Source organism: Ctenocephalides felis, unplaced genomic scaffold (genome assembly GCF_003426905.1).
Source record: "Ctenocephalides felis isolate EL2017-DRISC unplaced genomic scaffold, ASM342690v1 CF-g0.4_SCAFFOLD_03571, whole genome shotgun sequence".
Classification (NCBI taxonomy): Eukaryota; Metazoa; Arthropoda; class Insecta; order Siphonaptera; family Pulicidae; genus Ctenocephalides; species Ctenocephalides felis.
In genome coordinates, this window is record NW_020539725.1 from 32,615,893 (window position 1) to 32,628,933 (window position 13,041).

The window sequence follows — 13,041 nt, forward strand, 5'->3', positions numbered from 1 at the left end:
TAAAGAACTCGAGTCAATGAACATATTCAAATATTATTTCCCTACTTTTTTCTCAAAATTATATATCGCTTATAAGATTCATCAAATATGAAAATTTAGATAGAAACAAAACTAAAGTTGTTTGGTTGAAACAACAACAATTAGATTAATTAAATTACACTGTATTTGGTAATTTAAATAGCGCGAAAATAAACTTTCTTTTTATATACAAAGACATTTTTTCAATAAAATTGCCAAAAATTTAATTATTATCAGACCTGGGATTTTTATCTAACATTCAAATGCTAGTAAAAATAAATTTTGATGAGTTTTATTAAAAAACTGTTTCATTCATTTGCACGTACAAGCAATATTTATTGCCATTCATAATATGTTCGTAATCTGCAAAAAAAATTCGCCTTGTTTAATGAACCATATCTACAGATATATATTTATTAGAGATATATATATTTTTTGAAAAGTATGAGAGTATGAGAATATTTCATAAATCCATAAAACCGAATTGAATATTCCAGTGTCTTGGATTATTATAAATTTTATATAACTTCAGTATTCAATATACCTGTGTTTTAATTTATTTACGATCTGTATATGGGGCATATAAAACTGGGTGCAGTATATGAACCTATTTAATATTTAATGCCCACAATGTATAAATCATAAGCTGCAAAACAAAGGTAGATTGTTAATGGTTTTCTTGGAAATAACAAGCTAAATCTCTTTTAATACAAATTTTAACATTTCTATTTAATCACTATACTTTGAAAAGTTTAGTTTTGCAAATCAATCACTAAACTTTTTAATTATATAAAATTGATGGTGTAAATTATTACACACATTACCTTACCACAAAATATCAAATGCTCAATAAAAACCAAAGAAATGAATTAACATATTTTAAAACATTATTAAAAATTAAATATAGTTGAAAATAATATAATTAAAAAATTAATAACGCTTGAAATTATTATTAATCAGACACAAAGTAGAAAAATTAATTTATGTATTTGTATCGTTATAATATTTGTTAATAGTCTAGAAATATCATTTAAAAACATGCGTAGATATAGCAATAAAAATATTAAGGTTTTACTTTCAGAAATATGTGGACAATGTAAATTTTTGTGTATAAAATTTTTAATGTGATATTTGAGTCGCTAGAAAATCATTATAGTGATTTATTAATCAAAATGATTATTAATCTTAAATAATAACAACCACTAAAATGCATTTCAATTAAATTAATTATAAAGTCTGTCATTGTTTTATCAGAAAATTATTGTCTAATGATGTAATACATAAGTGTTTAAATAGAAGGAAGTATTTAAATAATTTCATAAAAATGATAGAAAACGTAACTATATTTAAAATTACAAACATCGTTTGGTATAATTTATGACGCAAACTGACACACCGTTTCCTTTTTCAGAATTTTCTTTTATAAGTTATTATTATGAGCTCTGAACTATTCTGCCTGTAAAATATGATAAAGTGACTTATTCATTTATTATTATTTACTAATTTGTATATTTTTATATATTACAAGAAAGTATTTACATATTTCAGCATAAATGTTATAAAACTGTTTATTTTATTATTTTTTTTAAGAGTAATATTATTATATGAATTTTATTTATTTGAAGAAATGCATGTATGTATGTTTTTATTAAGTACCATATTTAATGCAAAACTATAGTTTAATTTAATACACAATTTATTGATTGAAATTATTCATGCTTTTATTCATATCAAATGTTCTAATATGTTTGTTACCCGAAGAACAAGAATCTTGCTAAATCAAATCTTATATATATTGTATACATTTGGACTGATATCAGATACAACTCATATAGCAATAATATATCTAGACTAGACTACTTGAATTAAATTTATTTAACACAATATGCTTTTCACCTTGAAACTAAATGAATTAGAAATTTAGCTGAGGTAAAATTATTATGCCAGTTATATGACATGTACAAAACCAGTTTTAGAAAAACATTATATATTTTTATTAACTTTGTTTTTAATATTTTATTGTATATATTTCAGAAGTATCTTCTTCCACAAAACTATCAATAATTTCACAATTTTCTATTGAGCTGGTTCATTGCATTACATCAGTTCAGAAGTGTTATTTTCTAATATTAATAAACATACAGTACACTTGAATTCATGAAAATATTACAAAACATATCTAAAACAGGTTTAGTTTCCATATATTTCTATATATAATATCAGCAAATAAATAATAAGCTTATGCAAACATCACTTACAGAACGGAAGTTGTGAAATATGCATTTCGAATGGATAATACAACTGTTGATGAATTTCAAATGCTGACACATTTCAATATTAGCAGAAAATATTATAATATTACTTAGTAAATTTTATTCAACCAAAAAATTTTATTTGCACAAGCATCATGGCGAGAGAGATAAATAAGGAAAATGCGGAGTGAAATTTGTTAGTAAATTCAGGTTGTTTTCAGGTTTTCCGTCTCATCTTTTTAGTATGAAACTCACAAACATTGTACCATTTTACGACTATTGTATTTGAAACTTTTAAAGACGCCGTCAAAGGCAATCAAAGGCTTTTTTAGAGAATGTCTTTTAATGTCGAGCAATTTTGAAAATTTTAAATTCATAGTTTAACAAAAAGTGTTAATTAAACTCAAAATTCTCATTGGAATAAACTTTGTAGCTAATTCGTTTTTTAAAGATTACTATGATTTTTTTCATTCATTATTTACTGGTTTTATAAAAGAAAAATGGAATAGGTTCCAGCTATATGTCAAACAGCGACAAAATTCTAATTTTGTTTCCAATTATTATTTGCGTGAACTTTAATGACGGCTACGCGTACAACATGGTAATTTGAATGTACCACTCAAAAGAATAATTTGATCAAAATAGTACAGTAGTAGTTACTCTGGAAAACAGAGAATATACAAACATATTTACATAAAGCTTTTGATCAGGTTTACGTATGGATCAAACGCAAATTTGCTGGTTTGAAAACGCTTTGAATATTATTTGACCGAAAGATATTATTTTGCATAAATAATCATGCTTTGGAAATAAATAAAATTTGAAAATGATATAGCATTTGGGAAATTTAGGTTGTTATTATCACATGCCTTGCGGTTTGATATTGAGACATAATCGAATTTCAGATATTTACATTTTAAAATGTTTGTGATGTATGGTTTACGGTTGGATGTCGCGATAGGAAATATATAATCCATCTATAAAAATAATTCTGAATTGAAGAGGAAATTACCTCAGTCGGATCCAAAATAGGAACATATTGCAACCTGATAAACGTTTCAAATGCCTAATAATACATTTTAGTAATATGGTTGAAAATAGCCATACATAAAGAAAACTGGCATTGTAACAAATTATTTCGCAATGCACTATTAGCTCTATTATTATAAAATTTTAGTGGATTTAAAATATATAAAAGTTTACATGCATTATAAAACCTGAACTGTTTTAAACTGAAAACTTTTCTGATTGAATAAGTACGTATTTATATAATAAAACATAATACAATTTATATCAGAATCTCGTATGAAATTATAAATGCATCTACTTTAGGCAACAAGTAACAATTTGTGTACGTAGTTCTCTAATTTTATTAGTACCATCATATAATTAATAAATAATAATTTCTAGTTGCAATAATATATCATTCGAAATCGCAATTTACTATTAGGCAAGATATAATTAACGATGAGCTTTGATCAATTTCTCTATAGTTTCTAATATCTTAGCAACACAATATCACACTTATTAAAAAAATAGATATACAGAAAATAGTACTTTTCATGTTTTAAAATTAAAACGGTATGCTTTAAAAATTTTGCTATGCTATTATACTACATACAAATAAGTAAATTTGAAATGCTATTCCAAAAGTAAATCAGTATATTCAATACTAAACGCAAAAAAGCTAATACATTGTTCTGATACGTACCAAAACCAAAATGAAATCCATTATTATCTAAATCAAAAATTATTTATCTGCGATCTTTCAAAGAACTATATAGCTAAGTTGTTACAAAAAATCAACTGCTTTGAAATGATGAAAGTCTATCAGGTAGAGGTAGAAGTAGAGTAAGGTAAAGGTAAAGCACGAGGTAGAGGTAGAGGTGGAGTAAAGGTAAAGGTAAAGCACGAGGTAAAGCAACAGGTAGAGGTAAAGGTAGAGTAAAGGTAAAGGTAAAGCAACAGGTAGAGGTAGAGGTAGAGTAAAGGTAAAGGTAAAGCAACAGGTAGAGGTATAGGTAGAGTAAAGGTCAAAGGTAAAGCAACAGGTAGAGGTAGAGGTAGAGTAAAGGTGAATGTATAGCACCAGTTAGAGGTAGAGGTAAAAGTAAAACACCAGATAGAGGTAGAGGTAGAGGTAGAGCACCAGATAGAGGTAAAGGTAGAGCACCAGGTAGAGGTAGAGGTAGAAGTAAAACACCAGGTAAAGGTAGAGGTAGAGGTAGAGGTAGAGGTAAAGCACCAGGTAGAGGTAGAGATAGAGTAAAGGTAAAGGTAAAACATCATTTTATACGTTCATTCTATAAGTTCCTTACACGATTAACCGACGAAGGGATTACATCAATGAACTACTGGCAAATAAACCAATGGCATCATTTTAATTATTAAGATTCAGGCATTCAATTTATATTAATCAAAATAAATACTAAATTAATTGATCTCATCCTGTAGCAAATATATAAGTATCATAAAAACTAGCAGTCGACCATGTAATGAATAATGCACTTCAGGTACCAATTTTCGGTTAGTTCTGATCGGTTTCTGTTTCCAACTGAATTGATGAATTGATTCGAATCAGTCAGGCGTTCTTAGTTCATTGTCGTATAAATCTCGTTCGAGGGCAGAACAGAACTTGCCCCCTGAGGTCAATGAAGTAAGAACACTGACAAATTGGTTACACGTTACAGGAGAAGGATATGTTATTCATAGACCATATATGTTAAAAGTGTTTCATTGCATTCAATAATTTAGTCATTATTGCTTAAATTTAGTACATAGGATAGAAATTATAAAACCATGAATGATAAAAATGATAAAATTTTCAAGGGAGTTATAAAAGATATTTGTTCATACGAAGATAAATTAGTATTTCTAAGAATATTTTTTTTTAACGGAATTAAATTGTATTTGGCTGGGGCACTTACAAAAAAGGCTCTACATTTTATAGTAACATTTTTTAAATGCTTATTATAAAAATATAATTATATAGTAATAATAATATAATGCTCTGTATTATCGCATTAGGTAAGAAAATGGTAAAGTAGGATAAGGTAAGGAAATTTTACCATGAATTGATTAACCTCATTGTCAAAAAAGAACAACATCGACTTAATGATGTATTTAAAGACCATTATTTCGACTATAAATCTATCGTCGGACTTATAAAATTATCTCATCAACTACAAACTGGTAAATTCATTATCAAGTAATCCGAAATCAATAACAAATATAAGTTCCAGTTTCAAAACTGCTTTATAAATTCATTTTATGGATTATTGAAGGATTTTTATAAATATGTTTTATCTCATATTTCAAATGAAAAAAGTTCAATCAATGATTGAAGTGTAGTCTTTGTTGAACGAGAAAGCTTTCAAGCAGCACAGTATATAATGTTACATTATAAAGGAGGCTATTAGTAGAGCCCGGAGTAGCATTTCTTGTAGTCTATTATACACACAACTGGCCTTCGCATAATAGGATTATTATATTACCATCCATATTTATATTCAATATTTCTTAATAGCATTATGATGTATGTTTACACAATTTCACTCGATGAATGCTTTGCAAAAAGGCAAACTTCTTGTATAACTAAAAACACGTTTTAGGAAAAATCTATTATTAATACAGAACTAGATTTCACATAGAGGACATTTTCGTTCTTGTGTACAGAATGAGCTGTGCAAATGAACAATACAAATCACAATTCAAACCACAATCACAAATACTATATGCAAATAAAAAAATTTGGGTATTATTATATTGTACCTTTTTTAATAAATTTTAATGTTTTTTTTGCTCTACATAATCTTTTATTATGAAATCCAAACCGGGATTAACACATTTTATTTTTACTTTTTACTGCCGAATCTATATTGACTTTTCTGATACTATTTATCTCAAAATCAGAGAATTGCAATCTCACGATACATTTTATTTTACTGGTATATTTCTAAAGTATATTGATATAAGATTATGCACTTGAAAATAATAATATAATACATTTGACCACTTATTTTGGATTCTATTATAAAAATTATGTGATTATATTGCATTGACTGTTAAAAATCTAAGATTATCCTGTTTTGCATAAAATTTTGATAAAAAAAGGCATAAACATTTTGAATAATAACAATTTACATCATGTAGTTGATGTAAAAAGTAAATAAATCAACAATATTTCTAATTAATCTATAAATTGTAAAAGAAATTGAATATCAGATATGATTATTGCAGAATATTATGCTTTGAACAGGTAATAAAAATCTGTTGCCATAGATTGCTTTTTTACATCTAGGAGAAGGTAAAATTTGCTTTTCCCTCTTAATTATAAAGATTTTCTTCTGAAACTAGTATTTAAAATTAATCGTCATATTTATTTAAGCCAACAAGAAAAGAATTCACATTCCTCAATGTTTAAAAATCATTAACATAAAATATCAAAAGATGTGAAGTTTGAAATATTGGAAAAATAGTAAATAAGAATTATTAAAAAGAAATTACAGTTTATACAAAACATATAAAAAAATAATATTTTATACTGAATAAGCATTTCAACAAGTGAAATTCATCAAGATGATTAGGGGATATCCTCATAACAACTAAATTATATTGATTATGAGATGAAGTCTAAATTTAGAATAAGAATGATGGAGTATGTTTGTTTGAACAAGTTTTTAATATTGAATTGAGCCATTAATATAATCTGTAGTTTGAATTGCTTTTAAAGAGCCAAAAGTAAGATTTTTTTGTTAGATTTATTTTAACAATGACAGTTACTAGTATACAGATAGATCACTTTATTTGTTATTTTGCATTTTCTATAAGTTTAACATTAGTAGTTAATTACCAGCAATCAGTTTCGTTCAATGTGACATGAATTTCTTGTCTTTTTTGGGTAAAAGTTAAAAAGAAAAAGAAAAACTTATCTTAACTAAGACAAAATACGAAAAATAAAGGTAAAATAAAATTCAAAATTCAAAAATGATTTGTTTGAATAATTATATTGTATTACATATTTCTGACAAAGTCGTTCTGAACCATTTTGGTGTTTATAGGTATAGTTTTTTAACCTATTTTTAAGCCTGCCACAACCTGTCCTGGGGATGTCCTGCCACAACCTGTCCTGGGATGTGGACAGTTGTGACTTACCCTTTTCTGAGGCTAAATGACCATACGGTTAAAAGCCATTAATAAAAAAATTTAAAAATCTTTCGGAATTGAGCGAGATTTTTAAACTTATGGATAGTTGAATTGTTTATGAATTTAAATTAATTAATTTTTTAATAATAATGATTCGTAAAAATATTATATCTAAGTCAAATGACTAAGTCTCATTTAGTTTCGATTTTGTATCTATAAAATCAGTGTTGTATGATACTCACTCTTTGCCGCCCACGTAGATCCATTTCGCAGATGTTCGAGATATGATCTCAATTCGTTCGAACATTTTTCGTTAACATTTCGATAACTGTCACCATTCCACGCAAAGTGATCGAACAAACCATCCAACCACTCATTTATCGTCAGAAGTTTATGATTACTTCCAAAATCAGTTCCATTGCCGATTGCGTTCTGTCGTACGGCCAAATCTTTTTTCACTATCGCCTTGCCGATGCCCTGATCCTGCACCGAGGCCGCAATCACGCACCATAGCACGGCCAATTGCGTGCTTAAACCGGTCATTATTATCAAGTTCTTTACGTCATTTCGTTAGGAGGCTTATAATCGATAAAACTTTTGCTTGTTCTTTCGATTTTTAACCGTCAATGTCGCTGTTCGATTATCACAATTTTTTACACAACAGGTTACGTAATCATTTTCCTTATTCCTGGTTCGTTTATGAAATTTATCACTTCTTGTTATGCGAACGTTAGCTCGTTACATAAATATTTGCACACTTCGAAAGTACACTACGACTAGCGGTGCTTGACTGATATTAAACTAAGGAATTGTTAACACTATTTTTTGTCACTTATAAAATTTAATATTTTTCTCCAAGCAGAACTATTCACTTTGTTATCGATGGTTTATTACTAAGCGCAGAATTTTTTAACGATATAAAATGTACTTACAAACACAAGATATAAAGCAAAAATTTGCAAAATATTAGGATCAGGTATGATGAAAGAATACAAAAACATAACTCGAGAACAATTTGAGGAAATGAATGCGCTTATGGCAAATCAAAGATTCGCGAACGATTTCTCGTGTGGCCGTGTGTTAATTGAAAGGAATTGCAACGACTGCATTTTAAATTTGCGGCAATGCATACATACTATACTTTCTTATTGGAAGGTGATATCCAGACGCTGGAAGGAGTTGAATGCATTGAACACTGACAACGTTATGCTAAACATTATCATGTGGGGGAAGTAAATTTAGCTGCGAGATGCAGATTGTTCCCGAAATGAATTTTGCTTATATAGAACAACCAGTTGCAAGAAGATGTTTGCCTCGAGTCAAAACGGATGAACTTCCCGATATCCAAAAATAACAAAAAAAGAATCAACAAAACTTATGACAATATTCACAATATTTTAAATTAACTGTTAATTGTAGAGAAAACTGATATTATAACCATTACAAAAATTAATTGATGATGATCCTAACAAATTTTATATGTTCTAAACTATAATTTATTAAAATTTTTAAACCAAATTAGACTTTCATAAGACAACGTGATGAATAATGATGTCTTCTATTGTTGATCAAAGAAAAGACTCGGTTGATTTTCATCTAAGATCACTGAATTTGAACAATTGCTGAAATCAACCAAATAATTTTTAATAAGTTTTTGAATTGCTTAACGTTTCTCAAAATTTATTACATAATCTTAACCATAATTTTCGTTACTTGTATTTAACATTTTATTTTCTTACGGTTTTTAATTAACAAAATCGATTGTAAGCTTTTTACAAACGTGAAATATTTTTTTTTTTAAATATTAGTTGCCAAATAATAACTCAACTGATCAACATAAAAAAAAACTAATCAACACCAAAAAGTAATGAATCAATTTTATCATTATTTTATTTTTATTCATAAAAATCTTCAGTTTTTTAACGTCGTAACAGATGGTTAAATTTCTATTCATGTTTACCAGCAAATTTTTGAATCAAACAACCGAGAAAACAGATTATCAATTAGCGAGAAACAATGTTCTTCAAAAGAAACTTTCCGAGGTAAGTTCAAAATTCGAAGAGATAATGGATTGTGTTCATTTAATAAAATAAGACCTTGATGACATAAAATATTGTAATGTAATATAATGAATATTTATCTTTGGTACTACCTTTTGTATCTTTATTAACTTTACCTTTTGTATTTATTACTTTAGATATATCAAAAAAAATGTATTTGAGATAGAGTATGTTTGTTAGAATTATTATCAAATTATTTGAATTATTATAAAGTATAATTATTAATACCTCGCGATTATCAAGTATTGTATTCAATAAAAGTTTTAGCTCATATTGGTTCAAGATTTTTTTATAAAAATTTGTTCAACGATTTATGACTATAAAACTTATCAAAATAACATATACTATTATTCTCAAAAAGCTAATTTTTTTTTCAATTTAAAAATATATATTTCATTATATAGTAGTGTTCACACTTTAAGGGTGTTACATAGAATTTTTTGCTCTCAGGCAAACTTCCCACTTTCACGTATTAGATATCTTATTACAATTGATTTTATACACAATGGTATGTATTATATTGGACATATGGAATAAAATAGGTTTGAATATTATTAAAAAAATACATAACAATATTTAGCAAAATGAATAAAGTTCCAATTACACCTATGAGTCGATCAGGTTATAGCTTGGCATAGCGTATGCCATACTAATCTTAAAGCTTTATTAGCATTTTATTTAGTGCATTATATTTGCTAAACTATATTATGTATTTTGCACGTCAATGCTTATATTTTGATAAATATTATAGCACTATAATTTTGCGGCTTATTATTTAACAATACGAATTTTAAGAATCGTCTTGTGAAATTCAGCTTATCGCTCTAGCAATGTCTACACAATGATTTGAATTTTAAATACAATAACATTTAAATAATAAATCAAACTCTATTTTTAAGAACTTTAGAACTTATACGAGTTTTTCAAATGTAAATTATAAAACGGTTTTCAAATGTGGGGCATTAATAAATTATTATTATTTTTACAACCAAGCGGAGCTTTCTTGTATTATCGAATTCTCGAAGGTCTGGAGAGAGAGAAACCCATTATAAAACTGGATTTATATAACAACAAAACGACGAACATATTATAAAGAAAGTCGAATTAAAATATACGTTTATTTTCTCTCTGTTCACATACCGTTCAGCCGATAAAGATATTATTTTTATTATGAATAAAAACAAAATGGAAATATTTATCGTATTCATTAAATATAATAATAAAAGCGACAGCCGAGAGATTTTTTGTTAGAGAAAAGAAATCAAGAGATATTTATATTTTCATTCTTATGAAATGGTTAAAAACTAAACAGATAAATTGTTCGTAGTATCAATTGAGACCGATGAATAATACAGAGGAAAAAATAATTTAGTCGTAATTTTTAAAAATTTGTATTAAAGTGGGAATCTCTAATTTTCGAAATTCTAAAACGTAAATTAATTTGAACTAATTGAAACTAATATGCAATAAATTCAAAAATTTACAAAACTACAAAGTTTTAGTTTTGGAGTTTGTTAGTTCATAAGTAGTAGAGACCGGGTACGGTAGTGACAGTCGTCATAACAGCTATACTAAGTTTGAAAAAGATGAAGTATGTTTGTTCAAACAAGTTTACATTATTGCATTGAGTTAGCACCCTACATTAACATGATCTTTAGAATAAATTACTTTTTTTCAGCAACCGTCCTGGGTATATAGACAGTTGTGATTCTCGCTCTTTTCTTGTACAATCCGATTTTATGACTAATTCATCATATTTAGGAACAGTATTTTAATGTTTCGACGTAGAAAAATCTTTAAATAACGATTTAATTTATTTGTATTACAGCTACAGGTTAACAAAATTATTGATGATCAGAAATTACCCAGGCATAGTCATACCCAGTCTCCCCTGGGTTACTTTAATATAAATTAAATCATTCAAAACTAAATGAAATCTAACATTGTGCTTTGCACATATGGGCATTATCAACATTATATGGACACAATTTCTTGAAGTATGTAATAAAACCGACGTAACAAATTTTATGCAACAAAATACGGGCTATTTATGCAATGGTCTATTAACTAATCTATTAGGTGCATGTTACATGTGCAATTCAATGACTGCGTATAAATAAGAAAATTACTGTATCAACTCATTTCATATGATTATATCGTCGTTGTAGTTATCATTTTGTCTAGGTTGTGCAAGAAACGTCGAACCAAACAGAATATTTTGGCACACGATTAATTTAATCATAATATTTAAAACAAAAAATGTAATGGTAATATTTTTTTAATACATTTATACAAACAATTGAAAATTGTAAGGCGTAATCAAAACAAAACAAAATGGTAATGCTAAAAATGATTATATCAAAGTATGTGCTATTCAATGTAAGATGTTAATATTCATCACAACTAATATGTAATATCTGTTATTGATGAATTTAGTAAGTACTTTTTTCAAAATAAATATGCTCTATCATTATTAAAAAAGCGACGTGTGCGAACCTCAGAAAAAGTTTAATATGATATATGAAAATACTGTGTAAATATAATCTAAGTACTATTTGCAACAATATCTTGATATAAATATTTCATTGCATAAATCTCTAAAGACGTGATTTTTTGTAGTATGGTAAATATACTTAATAATGATAATAAAAATGTATATTACTGTATCATGTCATATTATATCAGAAATTTTCTTATCATAGGAAACTTATTTTATTTGGTATTCTTCTAGCAGCTTTTAGCATTTATTGGTTGAAAAAAGATTATTTTGGAACTTTTGGAAGTGCATTGGACATAATTTTAAATTTGCGATGTTACGAGATAAATTTAAAATACTATTTCGGAACTTGAAAATAAAATAACCATAGAGATATAATATATTAAAAATTCATCTTATTACTAATCAGCATTTATTATCATATATGAAATCACTCATAATTGCTTAAGCTAATTATATAAAAAAATATTATTTTTATGTGGGTAATTAAGTAATAGTAAGTTCAGTTTTAATGCAATTAACAAGAGATAATATATAAGAAGTAAAATCAATCATTTTTTATCGAATTATTTCATTTATATGTTAAAGGAATATAAAATATTAAAGAACGGCAATGAAAATCAATCGCGATGAATTAAGACAACTTATTTTCCGAACAGTGTTATCTTCCAGCATTTCATTAATATAATTAAATTTATTTGTGCAACCTATTTTTGCAAAAGTCGTTTATTCTTATAATTAAATCACTAATTGTTTAACTATCAATTTTATTGTCATGCAAAGTTTGATCAAAATCCCAGAAATGAAAACTACCTAACTCGCTAGCTCCATACTAGGATGAATTGAACACAAACAATCAATCAATATTTTATAATAAATCATATAATTATATTTATAACTATATTTTTATTATATTAGGCCTCATTATATTTTGTATAAATTATCATTTCATTATTCACTCATCAATTGATTTTGGCCAGTCTAGACGTAATATATTGACTACAAATCAATAAGTTCAGTGAAGCAGCAATATTCTCTCAAAATAACTTCTTTGTTCTAAATAAGGGTA

The 13,041-nt window shown here is 26.7% G+C and overlaps 1 protein-coding gene across 1 annotated transcript in view; it reads right to left on the reverse strand.

Moving 5' to 3' along the window:
• Positions 1-7,958, reverse strand: part of LOC113385928 (nose resistant to fluoxetine protein 6-like) — a 55,391-nt gene extending 47,433 nt beyond the window's left edge. The window contains exon 1 of the mRNA XM_026623750.1: positions 7,778-7,958. Coding sequence (XP_026479535.1) covers positions 7,778-7,958 — 181 coding nt within the window. The remainder of the gene's footprint in view (positions 1-7,777) is intronic.
• Between the last annotated feature and the right edge of the window lie 5,083 nt (positions 7,959-13,041).